The sequence below is a fragment of the Neopelma chrysocephalum genome, unplaced genomic scaffold (assembly GCF_003984885.1).
Source record: "Neopelma chrysocephalum unplaced genomic scaffold, ASM398488v2 Primary Assembly neopelma1_25, whole genome shotgun sequence".
NCBI classification, from domain to species: domain Eukaryota; kingdom Metazoa; phylum Chordata; class Aves; order Passeriformes; family Pipridae; genus Neopelma; species Neopelma chrysocephalum.
The window spans coordinates 34,775,882-34,797,021 of record NW_020897694.1 but is presented as its reverse complement, the minus strand read 5'-3'; the positions used below and the strand labels follow the sequence as shown (position 1 = coordinate 34,797,021).

The window sequence follows — 21,140 nt, the reverse complement described above, 5'->3', positions numbered from 1 at the left end:
AGTCAGAAGTCCCAGTGTTTCTGTGCTCAGTTCAAATTTGCTCTGAGACCAAGAACTGCAACACCTTAATACTTTTAGGTATGCCATTATTGCAGCAAGTTACTCTTTAAAGAAGCTCTCATTCAGACTGGAGAGGGGGAAGAAAAGTTCATTTTGAGAAAGCAAAATAACTTACCCTATTTTGGAAAAACGATGCATGAAAATGTGATGTGGTAGCAGATATTGATACTAATGTAATTGTTTCTTCTGAGCTAGGGTTGTGTAGGTAAACTTTTTCCATTTTTGGCATTCCAACTGGCCTGTCAAAACACAGAAAATATTTTCAAAGTGTCAGAAATCTAGACAGTAGAGCATTGGGCTTTTTCCCCATTAACCAGAAAGGAGCATAAAAGTGATGCATACTGACAATAGAACTTTGCGTTTAATGCTTTTTTCAAGTACTGTGTAAATTGTACTTAGATGAATTACTTAGTTAACATCTTTTCCATTATTCTATTGCTTTTAACGCTGCTGATGCTTTTGAGAAAGCACGCAGGATCACCCTTGAGGAGAAAAGACAACGCAGAAAGAATCGAGCCTTGCAGAATATACCATCTAAGGAGTCTTTCTGCTGTGTCTTTTGCAACCGGACTTGCCTTTCTCATATTGGCCTTTTTAGCCACCAACGCGCTTGCAAGAAACGTGGGTAGAGCCCTTCCCAAATCTTCGTTCGCGAAGCCTAGCCATGACGACTTTTCCTGAAGGCTTACCTAATGTTGCATCATCTTCATGAAATTCTATTGTCAGGTTTTTACTTCAGAATCACAACAGGCCAAGTTTTCTATTCCTGTGCTAGAATCTCTAAATAACTATCTTAAGACAGGGTGTACACAGCAACTTAAAATAAACAGAATAAACCCTAGAAAAAATTTGAAACGCCAATTTTTTCCATGATAGGTTTTAAGCAGTTTTACCCAGAATCCAAAATTTCTCTGGCATCATATTTTATAACATGCTCTACAGAATTAAGTAGGCAGATGTGTGCAGCAACAACATTTTTATATGCATAGTATTTGAACTCATACCTTAAGGAAAAAAAAATGCTTGAAATAAATGTCAGAATTTAAGAACCCTAAAACATGGTAGTCACATAGTTAAACAACAGCACAATTTCACTAACAAAACACGCTAACAATTTATTCGACACAAGATTTGGGCTTGTTTTTGCTTACAACAGCTGAGGTGACAATAGATGCTCCAGTTTCACTGACTATTTTTCAGACTTTATTGTCTTTTCAGAATTTTTTTCATGCCTTTTAACATATACATGTTAAGCATCAGCACCAAAGCACTAATCGAGGTGCGGATTACAAATTGCTCAATTTTGAATTCTGGAATCGAAAATAGTTAACTCAACTTTCATGCTACATGTACTCCATGTAGCACTCTCTCCCATGTCACTTGCTCCAAACATTGCAAGGACACCAAAACAATTGGTAAGAATTACTACCTGTAGTACCTGATGATGACCAGCAACAGGCAGCTGTTCTACCCTCCTCAATTCACTTTAACAGGTCAAATTAGTAAGTGCTATTGCATTCACAGTTTTTCAACCTGGAGGGGGTGTGAAGTATGTCCCAACACACAAAGGAACATAAGTTCGCTGTAAATTAAAGGCTCCATTGAATGAAGAATTTAGTAACAATAATCAAACTACACTACAAGTTACAAAATGTTTGCGATGACAGAACCTCCTACTTATGAAACATGGGCTAAAGAGTTAGATGCTAAAAACCATGCCATTAATTCAAAGACATAATTACTAACCATCAATAAACAGCATCCTCACTAACAGAAAAATATATCCGCACTCTACTACTGTAAATTTCTTTGCTACTTACCACTACAACACCAAACACACGCAAAACCACACCAGAAAAAAGTGTCTGCTGATAGGGAGTTACCCAGCACTCCCCAAATTCTGAACCCACTGCTTCAAACTGACATCAGTACAGATGGCCTTAAGGATTTTATCTGCTTGGTAACTATGAAAGGCATAAGCAAGCTTGTATAACAGTCAGCACTTTTGCAGCAAATTCCTTGTTTAGACAAAGTGGTCAAGCCTTAAAGTACTCTCTGATTTTACCAACATCAGAGTAAAAAAAAGGGAAGAAATAAAATAGTCAACCTCTCCTAACACTGAAGAAAGCTCTGTGAGTCTCTCCTGGGGATCAACTGTCTGTACCCTAGCTCTCATTGCAATTTCTGATTCTCCTTAGTGGAAGACCAAGTGCTCCCAACATCTTGGTACAACTCTTTTGCTTGCCACTGCAGTTTCTGGATACTTCACTTTCCCACAGCATGTTCAGCAGCTCCCCAAGAAGGGGAAATCATCCTTCTCCTCTATTACAAAACACTCCAAGCTTCATAAGAGGAGCTAAGAGCTAAAAACAAGAATTAAGTAGAACAGTTCCTTACAACCACAACAGCAGTAAGTGAGAGATGAGGTAGATTTTAAGCACTGTGAGCAAATGACGTGATTACTATATTACCTGTGGCCTCTACAGAAAACCAGCTATGTACTGAAAACCTAAAATCAGGGTTGACTTCAGTGACACTTTTTATGATGCATCATGCGTGAAACACCACAGAGCCAAGAAAATTATGTTGAATGAACTGGCAATACTGAAGCACCAGTATGTTCCTGTCAGAAAGGAAGTAAAACTCATTATCTAGGAAATATTCCAAATATTAACAATCTTTTAAGGCCTTCATGCTTTTCTAGTTCTGAAGAGAAGGCACTATAAGACAGTCTATTTGAGAGGCTAAATTCATGAAAATAAACAGTCATGACTGACACCACAGCTCACTAACTTCATATTACAGACTAAACTACCACGGTATTATTATAAGTGATAAAGGCAGAAGGAACTTAAAAGGAATTCTGTTGTTAGGACTGTGTTTTATTTTACTATTTTGCTGGTCATTCTGATTTTGAAACAATGAGTCCAGTACTATGTTTGGCTGAGATACACCTTCCCTTATATTCTTTAAGTTTGATGTTAGCCAAATCTACAGAAATAGGACTTCATAAACCCCACCTGTTTTTCTGCCCAGACATGGTAAAATCCAGGTAGAGCAGTGGACACCAGACACCCTTAATGAACATACATTCAAAGCAATAATCTCATCAGGGATGCTCTCCAAGCTGTAGATTATCAGACTACAATGATCTGCACAAGTATAGTGTTACCCGATGCCAAATTTCACAGCAGAATTTCCTGGAGCGGTCACAGCAAGTACTTTTCATTGCGAGAAGCTGGTACAGACACACACCTTCAGGCAAATATGAACTGTCAAGGCATGTAAGATTTTGCTCCTGATCCTTTGTCCCTGCATAATGCTAGGTCCACCTACACTGATAAAAAACCTGATACCACAAACTAGATGAGATGATGGTAATTAACAAGGGGGAGGTGCCTGTTCAAATGAGTAAAGATGCCTGTGTTCTGGTTCTTTACTGCTGCAACTCAACTCTTTCCGAAGTCTGAGTTGGTATCTGCAGTTATAGTAAGCATGTCCTTGTAATGGAATTAACTGCTACTCCAGGGATCAAGAGGTAGATTCTTTTAACAATGGAAATCAGCTGTTGCAAATTTTGGGGAGATGAGTCCTTGAGTTATTGGCTCAAAGCTGACTTGCAAAAATATCTAGCTACTCACTGTGAAGCAAACATGGATTGAGAAAATGCCTTTTTAAAAGAGTAATTAATTTTTTCATACTGTACATGCTTTAAACACCTCTGTAAAATGCTCTTTATGATACAAATCTATTACTGAAAAGCAAAAGGATAAGAATTCAGCAGATACATTCTTCCTGTTTCATCTCCTATTCTTTGTAATGAGACTGGAAAGAAAACTGAAGTCAACCAAAAGCTTCACAGTTATATTTTGAAATGCTGGGAATATACGTAAACACACTCAAGATTCAATTCTGGTAAATTTCTAATGAATTTGAGAGTTTTACATATGTTTTCCCCCAAGAATTTTTTTCATTTAGCATCTTTGGCCATTGTGGAAACATATGTAAGACTAGTTGTTGTCCAACGTATCAGAAGTGGGTTAAATCATGGGTTAAATCAGTATCCTGTCATACAGTGTCCTATCAGACAGGTGTGAATAGCATAGACGCCTAGAAGGCGAAAGTGTAATGTGAAAAGCATACAAAGTCAGGTGCCCAGAACACTCTCCTAGCCTCTAAATATATGTGGCTTGGGAACTTCCTTAACCAACCAAGACAGTTCTCCAGTCAGAAGATCAGAGTGAGCAAGCTTCAACAGTAAGAACTTGGGTGTTGACTTGTAATGTATCCACCTACTTTTAATTAAAAGAAACAAAATGAGCTGGTTGTACAAGGTTACATCTAGAGACTGAAAGAGAATGCCTTTTGTGCCCATTCTGAAGAAAATGGTGGTTCCTTACACAAAGGAAGCCTGCACGATGTACAAAACCAGAGAATTAGTGATTAGAGCATTCTCCCTATTTCACGTGAAACCATATGCATCGCTGGTTGAGTGACGCAGGCAAGTGGCTTCTTTAACTGAAGTCAGAGTAACTGGAGCACATATGCTGGAAAAAGCAAACGCATCTCCAACTCAGAAAAGCAAATACAAGGAACAGAATGCAGGTAAGAATGAAGTCAGCTAGTTGTGGAGCTGGTTTTAGGTGGAGAGGGTTTTGCTCGTTTTTTTTTAAAGCCCTGAATCTCAAATATCGAAGATGTTGCAGAATTCGTTCTAGAAAAAGACTGGTGTTGCTTCAGAAACACAAGCAAGAGGTTTACACATTAAATAACCAAATGAGTGTTCCACACTTAATCCAAGCAGTCCCTTGGCACAGTGATACGGGATAACCTGCCACAGTTCTATCCCATTCCCAGAGGCTTAATATATACAGAGAACATTTGGGATTTCTTCAAGTGAGCTAGATTTCCATATCCTAACCTACAGCATACACTTCCTTTGATAAATGTGAGATTACCTGGACTGTCTTCAAAGTAGTAGAATATGGCAGTGTTTGTTTCATATTAAAATAGCATTAAAAACCCCCAACTGTTATAAACTAGAAGTATAAGACCATTGTAACCTCAACTCCAGGGGAACACAGGAAGTGTGTCTACAGCACCTATTTATCAACTTAATACAGATTTTGATTTTCTGAGATCTCTAGATAAAGTAACTTTTATTAAATATTATTCCTGCTCAAATTGGCATGTTTTTGAAACATCTGATTAAACCCACACACTCTCAGCCGACCAAAAATGTCACAGGAAGAATGACTTAGCTTCCAACTGAAATTAAATATTAAAACTTTCTTTAGCTTGGGCATGATATGTGTTGATAGCTCAGCACAAACACAAACTTTGAACAATTTTGCTCCATTAAGTGCTACTAACAAAACACCCTTTAGGTATAGTACTTATTCAGAAACTAAATATGCATTTTATGCCTTTCCTAAAACCCATAAATAACAAAGACAAAAAAGCCAGATTTTGAATGTGAACCCCTCGTCTGTTTTAGAAGGCAGAAAACCTCAAAAGCTTAAATATGCATTATTTGACTTCCAAGGTACTTGGCACTTGCAGTTTTTTCTCACCATAAGGCTGAGTTACTCAGGATTTCTTAGAGCTAGCTCACAGATTTTAAACTGAACTTTGGGCCTCCATATCTAAACCTTTTCTAAAACTGCCTTTGACATCTTAGTGAAGTTTTAATAAATCAGAAGAGGATTTCTGCCTGAGACTATGATCTAAATGACAACAGATAAATTAATTATCATATGTCCTTAAAAAAAATAGAACACATAATGAATCAAGATCTAACATAGAGGTTTCCTATTTTAATTTACAGTGCAGTTCTGCATTTACTGTACAGAGCCGTTCCCAAGTAAGATTTGTTGCTACTTTAACACTGTACTAGATTGACACCATTTTTTCAGTGCTTTTAGCTCTGACACAAACAGCTTACATAAAAAGCCAAAATATAATGAACAACAACTTAAAGTATTTATGATACTGTCTTGGATCTACTTTTAGCAAGGGGAAAAAAATAGTCTTTGGAAATCCACAAAGTAAAGAAGCACATGTAGCTTTTTTCAGATAAGCATGCAAACTCTAGATAACCTTTAAAAGTAAGGTATTTCAGAGCACATCACACTTTATTCATGGTAGAAAAAAGTCCATAAAATACATTTCAAATGTCAAATTCTGGATTTACTATGAACTAGAAAGTTCTACAATTTTGAAGAGAAAATAATTTAAAACCAAATCAGTAGGTAAGTTTAGAGTATTTCTAACAAAAAGCACACTGCTCTACAAGTTTGAATTTGTACTGCAGTCACCAGTATGATTTGTTAACTATAACCTCATTTTGTTATAGCAGAAATGCAGTAGAACAGGGCTTACCACAAGGCCATTTGCTATTCAGTTTAGAAACTCAATATCCTCTTACCTAGGACCAGTTACTAACATTAGAAAAAAAACAACAAAAATACACAACATCAAAAGCTAGAAGAAATTCTGAAAGAAAAAGGATGAGGGGACAGAGTGACTTATTCTGTCTTTAATCCGAAGTAGGATTACAATTTGGTTAGACTGAGCACAAATAAATTCTGCAAAATAAGTCATTTTCATAATAGCTTTGTTATTTAGTGACACTATATTGGATTGGGTTTTTTCGTATAGAGGTTATTTCTGAAAAGCTACTCTGTGCAAACAAAGTTACAGGTTCTCTTCTTTCAGAAAGACAGGAGTATACACCATGTCAATACACAGGAGCTTCCTTGCACATCTCTGTAGTCACACCGTACAACAGTCTTTCCAACAGAAAAGGGGTACTATATTTTTATTAATAATCTGTGGTTTATCTGTAAATAAAGCAGCCTTTCATCCAGCAGCTGCACTGGCTGAGGATGGGGAAGCAATGCTGTGTTTAGGCATACCTGGGCTGTTTTCATTCTTCCAGGCTGAACTGTTAACAAAATATTTGAAATGCCCTCACTGCAGTTTACATTGATCAAAGTATCAATCATGCACAGAGGCTGCATCCATGAACACCAACTCCAGAACCAATTCCGACTGCTAAGAAGAGGGATTGTAGCTACCTATACACAGTAACCAATCACTGGCAGGAAAAGTTAAGACTGAAATACTTCTCAGACAAACTGATTACAAACAGGTACACTGATGACATTGTTAAATTTTCTTCCTCCTCCCTTTACGTTTTAGAGAAGTCAGAACCAAAACAGCAACCAGCTGCAAGGTAGAGAGCACAGAGCTAGGTTCCTGGAGGCTGTTTGTTTTCCTTGAGGCTGTATTTTCACAACTTGACATTTCTGTTCTAGTAAGTGCAGATCCACTGCCACGTTTTTGCCACCAAAGCAATAGTAAAATGGATGTGCTAGAGTAGATGCTCACTGATGTGGGTTACAAACACACAGAAAGGTAATCTCACCTCAGTATAAGTTCTAGATTTAAAACTGTCTGCGCCACAGTGCAGCTGTACAAGTACCTAAAAAGTAAGTACAAGTACCTACACCACCAAAACCATGGCAGCTGACAAGTCACAGTACAATGTTTAAAACTGAGTACACCAGCTTTCTGGAACATGCAGGTCAATTACATTTACAATCTATTAATGCAAATTATGTATACAACCTTCTCCACCAGCTCCATCTGCTTTAAATGCTCTTGTTGCTTGTTCGGGTTTTTTGGTTGGTTTGTTTGTTTAGAGGTCCCATCCACCCACCCCAGTTGGGTTTGTTTTCAGTTTGATTCTTTTAAATTTTTTATTTGTCTAACTAAACAGATCAGAAGACCTTTTCAACTTACTGTTCATGGAAATCCAGCATTGGTGGCTCAAACCGGAGGGGTCGGCAATTTCCCCGATACAGGGATACACTGCAAGAAAAATTGAAATGCTGTAAAAGATACTACTAACTGATACATTTTTGCTCCCTTTGCATTTCAAATAGCCCTTCCTTAGCAAAACATTCATTAATACTAATAGAGTAACTAATTCAAAAGAAGAAACAAACAAAACAAACTCATCCAGTCAGAATACCGTAATTTTACCAGCCACTTACATGATTATGTGGTGTCTCCAAAGAAGATTACGCAAGAGCACATATCTTTAAAATGGACCTCATTGAAGTGTAAACTTTGCCTCATACAAGGATGGCTAAGTGAAACAGTATGCTAAATAGGTTTACATCACCTTGCACAGAAATGTTCAAACATTGCTATGAAAGATGTTTTGGATATTGTCCAATGTCTAACAGTAATTTACATACACCTAATGAGTTTCTCTAGCTACATCTATATTAGTACGTAAACAATCTCAGACCCATCTGATGGTACTGAGGCCACACAGGAGAAAACAGCCCATATACATACTGTTCAAAATTCGCAGTATCCTGAAGATGATGAGACTGCTCTGGAAACATTCTTTAGCTTTACCTATACTAATGTCCCACTGGGAACTCTTCAGGAGACTTCTAGTAGATGAAGACCAAAACTTAAATAGCACTCAAACAATTCAGAAGGGAAGATGACAAAGTACCTGGAAGCAACTACTACCACTTATTTTACCAGTACAGTTATACAGAGCACAATCAAGAACCCACGACAGAAATTGTAAGAAAAAAATACAAAGCAGTTTCATTGACTGAAACATTCTTTTTATTCAGAATGATGTGACTGTGACCACAATTAAGTATCTCTGTAATTCTGTAACACTTTATTTTGGGCTGAGTAAAAATTGTATTCATATAACAAAACAAAATAGGGAAATAAAAACATAAAAAAAAAAAATAGGAAAGGTTAAAGAATAGCTCAAAGTCAATGGCTCCTGAATGGTTCAAGACCAACAGCTTTCTTTTTTCTTCAAATGCTTATGTTACTGATATTAAAATAGCATTCTTGTTTTAGATCCTTGACTTTGAATCAATCCCAAATGCCCAAAGATCAAGCTGCAGCCACTTGTCCTGGGTAAGCAAAGATGCTCCACAAACCCACTCAGGGCAGCAGAACCACCAAGATCTGCCTCAACGGAGGGAGCAGCCAGGAAATGGAAGGGGCAAGGACATGCGGCTCACCTTAGGAAAGCTGAGGCCTTGAACTCAATCAATCCAATTTCATTGAGTGTAATTCCAGGAAAACTAATTATTGATCAAATTCACATGTCTTTCCATATTTCAGAACCACTTCAACAAGAAAGCTATTTACAGGAGTAAAAATTTAAGAACAGAGCATGACAACTGTATCCTCTCTTAGGGCAGATCTGGGCAACAACAACAGTGTAACAAGTCAGGAGCTCTGTAAATAAAAATACAATGTCTCAATGATACACTCAAACTACACTCAAACTACACAACTGAATCTATGCATGCTGATCAATTTACAGGTCTGTAAATTTGCATGTCGAATCATCCTTAATCCTACTTAGAGATTAGTCATTAAAAATAGCTTTATCCACACAAAAGAAGTAAAACACTCTCAGGCCAAGAACAGGCACAGTCAGTCAGCTTTAGTATACAGTTCCCTATGTGTGTGTGGGCGCACACACATGCCACGCGTATGCAGATCACAATATAACAGACGTGAAGGTTTAAGACGTAAATAGGAACAACTGTTCAGATCTACAAAAAAATTAAAATTCTTGCTACTATTAAGTGCTGCTGTGACTCATTACAGTTGCCAAACAATATAGTTTAGCCTTCTCAGGCTAAAATCTAACCTCACAGAACAAACATTCAACAAAATGAAGTTTACAAAGACATTGGACATAAAAGAATATAATTGGAAAATTACATAGGCAGTGATGTTTTGAAAGAACAAAACAAATGGACAGTATGACTTCAAAGTTTAGGGCCCCATTTTGAAAACCATTTAGAGTGTGTTTTTAAATGAAAATGGACATAAAAAGCTCACGTACCTCCATTGTCAAGATAACACAAAACAGAAATCATTCTTCAACAGTGATTTTTAAAATAATTCTGTCAATTTCTTCCAAATTGAAAACTCTGAATGATCAGACAGTACCTCCTTTTTATTCATTATTATTGGTAAAAGGACACAAACTCCTTTTATGGACAAGTTATTAGAAAAATTTACAATATTTACAAAAGCAATAATTAATATCTTTATTTCAAATGCATTGAAATTACTGTCAAGAGTAACGTGACCTAACTTGAACAATCAGACCATATACAATTCTCCACATACATGAAAAGCTTAGGTAACATTTTCTCAGACCACAGAGCTATATTATCCTGGACAGCCAGTCAGAAAGCATAGAATGTTTAAATGGTTAAAGTTCGGTTAAGGCAGCAACATCATCGTGAATGCCAACTATTGTAATAGAAGTAACAATTGTAATAAGATTCAAATGGGAAAAAGCAATATTGGAATTCCCAAACTTTGCATACTGAAAGGCCCAACATGAGTCAACTTGCAGCAGACTAGAAAAATGATGTTAATGTCTGCTCTGCTAGGCACTTGCTCACCGAAGGCGGGATACACCCATGGGTAGGGCAACTTTACAGCATAATGACGTTCAGTTAATTACTACTGTATGCATGTAGAACTATGGTTCCCGGTCTTATATCACAATTTAAACATTTTCCTTCCCTACCCCTGGAAGTTCTCTAACTTTTGAACTCAAGGACAACAACATGAAAAGGAAAAGATGCATGTGGAAGAGAGGACTACTGGTATCTGCCAACAAGCTGCAGTAGACTAAGATCTAGCCAGGAGTCATCTGAAACTATAACTTAAATGGTCTCAATACCTTTTTCCTTCTGCAAGAATTTTGATTTTAAGAATGAGACTTGAGAGTGAACTACACACAGTTCCCAACATGATCATTATCCTCACTGTTCCATCCACGCTGTCATCCAAGTGAGTGGGCATTCACCTCAACTACCAACTACAGTATTGCTATTACCCAGAAGCAATCTACTATCAGATGCAATTCACTGAAGTGCAGCTTCATGTCTCAATAAGGTTAGTTACAGATGCAGTTATAAAAATGGTAAAAAACAATGCCTGAAAAGACTGCGAGTGATACGGGTGTCCATCTCTGCTGAATCACAACATTCATCCGTCTTAAGGACATTCTGCAGCATTTCTGTAACGCTTTGCTGTTTATCACAAAGTACTAGGCACTGATAATTTTAGATAATCCATGCACATCTTTGCATTTGGAGACCAAGAAAATGCTGCCAAATACAGTATTTAAAGATTTCTGCAAAGTTGGGCAGCAACTGTTGCTCTGTATCCTCACATTACCTTTCTAGCTGCTCTGGGATTTTCTGGAGGAGGTCTGTGGAATCTTATCTGTAACATCTTTAATTGCTACTGTAGAAAATTCAAATCTCAGCATATTCTACATATATTTTTCCCACATTACTTTACCAGTTGTTTAAAGGGTTTTATTTCCTCTCCTGTGCCACAAATTGTGAAGGAATATAGACACCAGCATTAAACCATGAAACATAAAGAGATCTTATGTTTTTATTTAGCAACACAATCTCTTAAAAAGCTGATACTTTATTTCTATTACCTTGAAGTCAAATAAAAGTGTTTCTAAAAATAACAATTTGACCTTTTAAAATGAATAATAGGCAAATACCTCACAGTGGGTGCTTTTTGTGCCAGAATATCTTCAAAAGAGCCACTGCAAGGACTCTTTTAGTTAAAAATGTTCTGTAAGTAACCAGAATGCAGCCACAACTTGTTAATATTAAAAAATAAGGCTGAGCTGCATATATCAGAAAATGTATTTTGAATTTTATAGTTAAAATTATTTTAGAAATGGGGTATTAATTACCGGCTCAGTGAGGCACTGGACTCCCATCAAACAATTGACCACTTCAGTATCTGACAGCAGCCAATGCTACAAATGCACATGAATAAAGACTAGCAAAAATTTTTTTCCATAACTACCCAGATAGTGATTGGCTCAGTTATGTCAACATTAATCCTGTATCAGGAAAACATACTCATGATATCAGGGACTAAACTTCAAGCTAACAATTCCCGAGGGGGGGCTGTCTGGGGAAAGGGTGGGGAAAGAGAAGGGAGAAGCTTGAATAGATGCACTGTAACCTGACCATGGGCAAGAACAAAAATTGAATTGCTAGTTCATTCCCCTCCTTCCAATTAGTGCTAAAAAAGCAGATCAAAGAACTGAATAAACTGTCTAAATAGGAAAGAAACATCTGCAAGCTATATCAAGAAAAACATATTATAATCTCTAATAAGGACAAAGAAAGAGAGGTCATCTAGAAAAGTACTGGTTTTAGCAATGACATCAAAAAAAGTCACCTAGAAAAATGCATAAAGGAAAGGTTCATGCAAAACCACTAACAGCCAGACAGCAAATTGTGTATTTACTATGTAACACGGCACAGAAGAGCTTGCAATGCAGATCACTTATCACATTGTGACTGAATCCCAAATAGACCAGTACTCTGAAGTGGAATGGACTACTTTCCTGGCAGACCTGGAGATTTTTCAAATATCTAAACCAGTGTTTTAATAGAACACATTCTAGAACACTGAAATTTCCAACACAGAAAGCAATCTTCTTAGTTGAGAAATTAAAATAAAATATCCTGGAGACAAATCTAATCCATGGTCTCAAATTCAAGAACCACCAAATTCAGTTGTTTTCTGGGAGACAAAAATATCACACATATTGCACTAGATGCCAATATATGCACTCTCTGCCATTGAGACTTGATTTAAACAAGATAGTATTTAATTTTAAAAGTATCTACATAAAGTATGGCTCTATCCAAGACAAAATACACTAATCACGGTTATCTTAAGTTCAATTGCCATTCCTATAAATTCATGTTCTCATACCTGCAATCTGACTGACATACTGCAGCACATAGCTACAGTCGTTTATGTTCCTGTCCACAGCTGGAGATGTCAGAGACTTTTCAAAACTTGCAAAAAGAAGGAACTTAAGCCCACATTTAAGCAACTATACACATAACAAAATAAGAATCAATCCAAAATGAAAAAAAGAATAGTTCTTTTACTAGATTTCCTGAGAAGGAACAGGAAACAGCCTTATGCAAAAATCATAGCTGTATCTACTGAAAGTACACTGTTTTGTACAATTTGTTTAATGCTATTGTACAAGAAACAAGCTTCATTATTACTGTTCAATGCACTCACTAATAAACAAGAATATCTGATAATTAGAGAAAAATTAGGGAACAGGGAAAAAAGAGGCCACTTATTTTTCCTTCTCAGATATTATACATGCCAAGTTCTTTGATAACAGATTATGTCTTTGGGATGGAAGAGGATGGGACAGGGTCATGGGTTGTTCAGCCTGGAGAAGAGGAGACTCAGGGGTGAGTTTATCACTCTCTATAACAACCAGAAAGGAGATTGCAGCAAGGTGGGGGTTGGCCCTCTTCTCCCAGGCAACCAGTGAAAGAACGAGGGGGATATGGCTTCAAGTTGCACCAGGGGAGATTCAAGTTGAATATTACGAAAAAAATCTTTACTGAAAGAGGGATTAAGCATTGGAACAGGCTCTCCAGGGAAGAGGTGAAGTCACCATCAAAAAAAGAGTAGATGTGGAAGTCTCTGATGAGGTTTAGTTGGCATGGTGGTACTCGGTTCGAGGTTGGACTTGATCTTGGAGGTCTTTTCCAACCTTAAGGATTCTATGATGAGACAGAGGGGTATGGACAAGAATCTATCAAAAGTAACATAATCGAGTTTTTCTTCAAAAGGACACTAACAACTTTTGAAGCGGGCAAACAAACCCACTGCTTTCTCAATACAAGTAACTTCAGTAAAATGATTTTAAAAAGTCTAATTACACAGAATTACTCTGTGGTATCCATTACAAAGTGAATTAAAGAATTCTTCAAGTTTTTATTCCATATGTTAAATTTCTTCTTCATGAAGGGCCACAAAGATGATCAGAGGGAGAAAGCATCTCTCCTATGAAGACAAGCTGGGAGAGTTGGGGCTGTTCAGCCTGGAGAAGGCTACAGGAAGACCTTTCAGAAACTTCCAGTACCTAAAATGGGCTACAAGAGAGCGAGGGAGGGAATTTTCACAAGAGCATTTAGTGACAGGACAAGGGCGAATGACCTTAAACTGAAGAAGGGAAGGTTTAGATTAGATATTAAGAAGAAATTCTTTACTGTGAGGGTGGTGAGACACTGAAACAGGTTGCCCACAGAAGTTGTGGATGTCCCATCCCTGGAAATGTTCAAGGCCAGGGTGGATAAGGCTTTGAGACATCTGGTCTAGTAGAAGGTATCCCTGCCCAGTGCAGGGGATGTGGAACTAGATGGTCTTTAAGGTTCCTTCCAACCCAAACTGTTCTACAATTCTGTGATTTAGCTGTCCAATATTAAAAACTGTTTTACATTTTAGTTTCGTTTCCTTTGTATGAGAAAAATAATTAAAAACAAAAATCACGATTTGTATTTGACATTTTTTACACTAAAACTTTATTATTCTTATGAAAAGTATCACAAATCTTGCAACTAAAGTCTGTATCAAACTTTTAGAAATATGCTTACCTTTTCTGTTGATATGAACTGAGGTCTAAAGTTGTCTCAGTCTGTAAAAGAAAAAAAAAATTAAATTTAAGACTGACAGCACTATACTTCCTGTGGGGAAAAAAAAAAAAAACAAACCAACTGCCACAAGTTGGTCAGACCCTGACAGACAAAAGGAGAAGTTCTGATCTGGAGCAGAAAATGGAAATTGGCTTTTTCCAATTAAAGAAATCAAGCCTCCACTGAAAGATTGTGTGGTCCAGGACAAGAACTGTGGTGAGTTCCAGTGGCAAGAATTCCTACAAACTGTAAAACAACCAGCAATTTAACAACTTAAAAACTGAGAGAAGGAAAAAAGTCCAGGAAATCATAACACTGTATAGAACAAAAGAAAAACCTAGCACAGATGTAAGAAGGAAATTAAAAAGAAAAGCATATAAACCAAGTAACAGTCAAGCAATTATCTCATTGATGTAACTTAACACCTAGAAAACAAAGAAGGCTATAATCTCCACTTGACTAGGAAACTTCATCTCCTCTCCTAATGATCTTCTAGCCTCTATTATTCATACCTTTCCTTCCACTCTGTTGGACATTACGGTTAATTACCTGAAAACAAGGAGGTTAGGTTGTCCAGGGATTTCCAATTAGTTTACCCTTGTATAAGAAATACCAACTGGCTTAGAAGGCTGCATATGGAATGTCCTCCTGATACAGCTAATGTTAAAACATACTTGCCTTTGAAAACTTCTGTCTTCTCACAGGATTTGGAGATCAAATTGAGGATTTTAGTCCTCCTCTTAAAGATTTCATGGCCAAGCTGAATATTTATCTCCTGAGAGTAGGAAGAAAGCTTACAGGTCTGATAAAGTCTATGGTGCACCTTGGCTCTTCTGAGTTCACCTCTAGTATAAGGATGTTGCTTGTTTGCAAGGGGAATGCAAACTGGTCACATCTCATTTCAGAACTAAAAGTCAAGTCCCTTGGCTGGACACTTCATTGATTTCTATTTCACCTACAAATTATAGTTTCTTTTTTTGTTTTTCCTAAGATAAAAGTATTTTTAAATAGGTTTTTTTTAAATAATCTTTATTTAAAATATATTTTATTAGAGGAATTTTTATTTTTCTTTTTGGAGACACTTTTTGGAAATATTATTACTACTATGAAATCACAGTCTACCAACATTAGTGTTTGATTCATGTCAAGGATCAATTCTGGACTGTAAATCTAAGTAGTGTTTCAAATTTAAAATTAAATTAGTTGGTTTATTCACCCTCCAATTTGCATCAAACTGAAGAAAGCTGGAAGTATATTATTTACATTGTAAAATAAAGCTAATCTGTTTGTAACTTGAGGATTTATTTGCAATTTTGAAAGTCTAAGCAGAGCATCAATTATATTTTTTTGGTTTAAAACCTCTGAAATAGAGGTTTTAAAGAAAGACTGCCTTGCTAAAGGGACACTGCAAGAAGGGGTTCACATGAAATTACGTTTTGCAGTACGGTGCAGTTTTTCCTCCCTGAAGAGAACACTAAGAGACAAGATAAGTTGTTTTATGCTGTCTATTTTATTGTAATTTAAAAGTCGTCAAGCTTTCATTTAAACTTACCTATTGCATTTGTACTGTAATCAAGCAAACAGGCCATTCCTTATTCTTCATTAAAAATACACTGGTTTGCAAAAGTTTCCATGTTTTCATAGCTAAGGTATACTACTCACATACTGATAAGCTTTCAGTTCAGCTTCTTAATTTCTGATGTCACACTTCATTTTCTATTTCCACTAAGATATAAGTAAATATTTATTATTCTGAAACAGTTTACAACAGTTGTAAGAGAAATTCAACAAAAACACAGAAAGCAGAAAAATGCTTTTGTGAATTCTTTATTTTCCTTTATCTATTAAACTGTCTTTATCTCAACCCAAGAGTTTTGTCACTTTTACTCTTCACATTCTCTCTCCCATCCCACTGGGGAAAGTGAGCAAGCATCTGTGTGGGGCTTAGCTGCTGGCTGGGGTTAGACCACAACAGCCACACTTACTCTATGAAGTTAACAGATATATAAAACACCCCGTAACCTTTATCAATGCCCTTGAAAGTGCATTATTCACTACAAATAAATAAAAGCTTCCTTTCAATAATTGTTTTTTCTTTTCCTGTTTGAAAACATAACCAAAGCACATAATTAAGTTACCAGCAATTACCTGACAGTCAGATGATAGAGCTAACAGGTTCAGATCCTATGACAGGGCAACTAAAATAGCCATTACCAACACTGTCCCATCCTTGACAATTAGCTTTGGCTCTAAGAAGACAGCATTTTCTATTATGTTTTAAATTATTTCATACAGAAAGTTGTTCATTATCTATGTTCTTAAGCATCATAATTTGCAGTCAATACTCCTAATATTAGTCTCAGTCTAAGACTCCACCCAGGCCAACTTTTAGACAGAGGGCAGTGGAGATCACATTAAACTCCAGATAACTACAGAGACAAATGGAAATACATATACTGGACAAAAATGCAACTACTAAATAGCCATGGCTGTCATTAACTGTTGGGAGTTAAATTATCTGACTGAACACTCAAGGTTTTCCCCTCTAGTTCTGAAATTCAAATTTGCTATGAAAATATTAAGTCTAATATCTGTAGATCAAGTTTAAAATCACAAATCACTGGTAAGACTCATAAACCTCAAATATACTTAAGAGCAAAAATCTATCAAAGGTTCACTTACAAGGAAATGCCTGGGTTTTGCTTTCAGATGTCTATTAAACAAGAAAAATTACTAATTAATTTTAATGACATTTTCTGTATTTTGAGCAGAAGCTGTTTGCTTTCTGGTTTGTTTGATATTTTTTGTGGGTAATTTGTTGTGTGGAATTTGTTGGGGTTTTTTAAGTTTGTTTGGACTTTGGATCAGGGTCAATCAAAAGCAAAGAAATAGCATACCAACTTCAGCAGCCATAGCATCATGGAACTGAACCAAAAATAAATCTCATGTGGCAGTTTCTATAATTATCACTCATTTTTATTACACGTCAATCTTTTGAGTTGTGCAGTAAACAAAAACATACAACTGTGTTCAGTTACAAGTCCCAAATACTTTTTTTTTTAAATTTGATCTTCAAGTATAATTGTGGGCCTATTGTACTGCTGTCTAGCATGCTATTTTTCCTGTGTGACTGCACAAAAGTGTGAAACATAAATGCCAGGAAGTAAAACCATGTGTCTGATCAATCCACTATTTAAACTGTAGGTTTTGTTTAATACTGTCTGTTTATCAGGAAAAGACAAATAACATTATGCTCTGTAATTAATACAGCTTAGTCTTTTCATCTGAAAGGATAAATTGTAAAAGAGCAGCACTGGCGAAATACAATTTATATGAAACATTTATTAAATCTTATCTGTACTGGAGGAACATTGCAAATAACAAAATATTGCAATGTACAGATCAGGACATAGGCTGCATATGCACACTATTAATGTTTCAAGATACATAATAAGCTAAGTTACAGGGGGAAAACTTTCAATTGGATTAATTTCCCAATCCAAATGCCTAACAACAAAAACTAAGGTCAGCACAAAAGAAACAGAAGAAATTCACAACTGAGTGGAAAAAATAAGCAGGAGAGAGAAAAATCACCCCTCTTATCAGTACTGGGCATTTATAATCATAGAATTATAGAATCAACTGGGTTGGAAAAGACCTCTGAGATCATCAAGTCCAACCCTTGATCCAACACCGCCGTGGTTACTAGACCACGGCACTAAGTGCCACATCCAGTCTCATCTTAAAAACCTCCAGGGACAGTGAATCCACCACCTCCCTGGGCAGCCCATTCTAATGTCTGATTATTCTCTCTGTAAAAAATTTTTTCCTAAGATCCACCTTAATCCTTCCATCCAAAAGGCTGTGTTAAAGCCTTGAAGATAGATTATTTTTTTTTAATTTAAAGATAGCATATAACATTTAGGCTGTTGCTACTAACAGTTTCATGCTTTAGTTTTCTAAGTTTATCTCTTATATAACCCTAGAAAGATTAAACTATAAATCAAAGGGCTTTCAGAATAAAGATCTTGAGAAAACTTGTACAGTGAGTTAGAAAACTTGAAGGCAGTCAGCCAGCACCAGTTTAAAGACTCGGAACAGTTTCTCTCCAGAGGCTCATATCCTCAAGAAAGATTTCACAGAGAATCTGTACCTCAAAGCACATTCTACAGATTCAGTACAGTTGTGGAAGACAGCAGATATCTTGCACACATGGAGAATTAAAACACACACCTTATAGTCCGAATTTGTCTCTAAAGAAGTTGTTAGCTTTAGCCAGAACACAAAAACCAAAAAATACCACCAAAAACCCAATCACAACCACCAAGTTAATTTTAACGTCTCACAAATTTGTTATAATAGCTATCCTTCACTTATTGGTAAGAGGTCATATTACCTGTCACTACACTCGGTTATCTAAACATAGGCATCTGCTGCCACTTTAGATAAATGTCCTAGGGCAACTCGCCTGATCTCAGACTGACGTCCAGGACAGTTTCTCCTATGCCCTGTGTCATATCTGCCAGGTCCATGTAGATCTCCAGGACAGCCCAGGACATCTCAAATAGCACTGGTTACTTGCATTTAGACAACTAAATTAGAGCTCAAAAGTCTTATACAAGGACTGTGGGGGAAAAGCAGGGAAGCTTTCTTAATCAAGACCTGGGGTTTCTGGACACCAAATATTTGTCTTTAATGTTAACAAAATTCTCAATAACCAAAGTTTTCTGTATTCCTACACAAGAGTATCCACACTAAATTAAAAGACTGTTACAGTCTGAAACACTCACTTAGAACACTTTACATCTTGCTATTTTATAGTAAGGCTGCTTCCTTCTTGTAGAAAAGCTATGTACTGCTTGCAACTAAAAGTTGAGAGACAGCTACAAAACCAATAAGTAGATGGCAGCTTAAATCTTCATTGTTGCACTCATGAGCTCTGTACTAGTAAGTAGTATAATTAAAAGAAACATAATTAATGATGAATATCTTGCTTAAGGTAATGAAAAAAATTAATGCTGTAGTCTGAAAGGTAGCTGAAAGCGGACTGAACTGAGTCACTTTTGCCATTCTCTTTCATGACCCAAACTCACACAAGGAAACAAAAACATCACTTGACTTTAGCTGATGCAACACACGCTATTGACATCAGCTTTGCAACAGTCATTTGGGCACCAGTTAATTATTTTTAAAGCCTGGGGATGGCAATTCCTCTGAAGGATTTCAGCTGCTCACAAGCAATGAAAACGAATAAGATAGCTTTTATTCTTTTATAAAATCATACACATGTGAAAGAAAGCTCCAGAGGCCATTGAGTCAACCCTTGCTTAGGGGAGGTCTAGTGCAGGTTGCTCATAGCTTTGGGACATCATGTTTTGGGTATCTCAAAAGACAGAAATTCTACAACTTTAAGTAACCTGGTCCAGTGTTTGATCACCCTCAAGCATAAAAGGTTTTTTCTCACACGGGTTTGGAGTGCCCCATGCTGAAATCTGTGTCCAAAGCCTCTCATCCTTCCACTGAGCAAAATAAAAAATCTGGCTTCAGTCAATTCTACACTGCCCACAGCAATCAGTTTTCCTTTTGGTCTTCTCTTCTAAAGGCTGAAGAAATTTATCCTAACATGAGAAGCCTTCCAGCCCCCTGACATTCTGGTATCCCTCTGCTGTGCCTCCTCTAGAGGCCTGTCTGTGCCTCCCTTGTACTGGGTAGCCCAGACTGGCCACAGTACTCCAGCTGCAGCCCCACAGGTGGTGGTGTGGGGGGGAAATCACACTCCTTATCTTCCAGTTCAGTAAGTGGGCAGTTGTCTTTGCTATAACAGCACATGTACAAGTTATGTTCAAACTGTTGTCTTTCCTGCTGCTGCTACTACTGCCAGCCTGTGGCAGTAGCCTCTGGCACTGTGCTGGCAGTGGTGCTGCTGCTACTGCCCAGCCTGTGCTGTCACACAGGGTTGTTCTCTCCCAGGTGCAGGCCTTGCACTTGCCTTAGCTGAATGTCATGAGGTTCTTGTCAGCCTGCCAAAGTCCCTCTGAACAGCAGTCTTGCCTTCCAGTGCAACAACCAATTTGTTACCATCTCCAAACTCACCGAGAATACTCTCCATCATCCAGGCTGCTAATGAAGACATTAGGCAGTACTGTCCTCAGTTCAGCTCCATCACGGGTAACCAACCGCCAGCTGAACTTTGTACTGTACAATACATCCATCGAGGTCAATGGCCCAGCCATGTTACTGTCCACTTACACAGTCTGTATCTCAGCAGTTTGGCTATACAGATATCAATGGAGATCATATCACAACCCTTTAAAAAGTTCATACACAATATAAAAATTTGAGTTAATTAAAAAATGCACGTAGACTTTACTCCCCGAAAACACTATTGTTGATACACCAGAACTGAATGGTTGCCACTTAATGTTAAGATACTTCTTTACCACAGCTAATGAAGTATAAGTCATGCAGAAAATACTAAAATTCCTCCAATCAACACTGCCA

General features: G+C 37.1%; 1 protein-coding gene across 1 annotated transcript in view; it reads right to left on the bottom strand.

The window, feature by feature from the left end:
• TMEM131 (transmembrane protein 131) overlaps window positions 1–21,140 on the bottom strand; it is a 92,477-nt gene that overhangs the window by 47,291 nt on the left and 24,046 nt on the right. The window contains exons 3-5 of the mRNA XM_027674861.1: window positions 14,601–14,641; window positions 7,867–7,935; window positions 176–299 (exon numbers count right to left, since the gene is read on the bottom strand). Of these exons, the coding sequence (XP_027530662.1) occupies window positions 176–299; window positions 7,867–7,935; window positions 14,601–14,641 (234 nt within the window). The remainder of the gene's footprint in view (window positions 1–175; window positions 300–7,866; window positions 7,936–14,600; window positions 14,642–21,140) is intronic.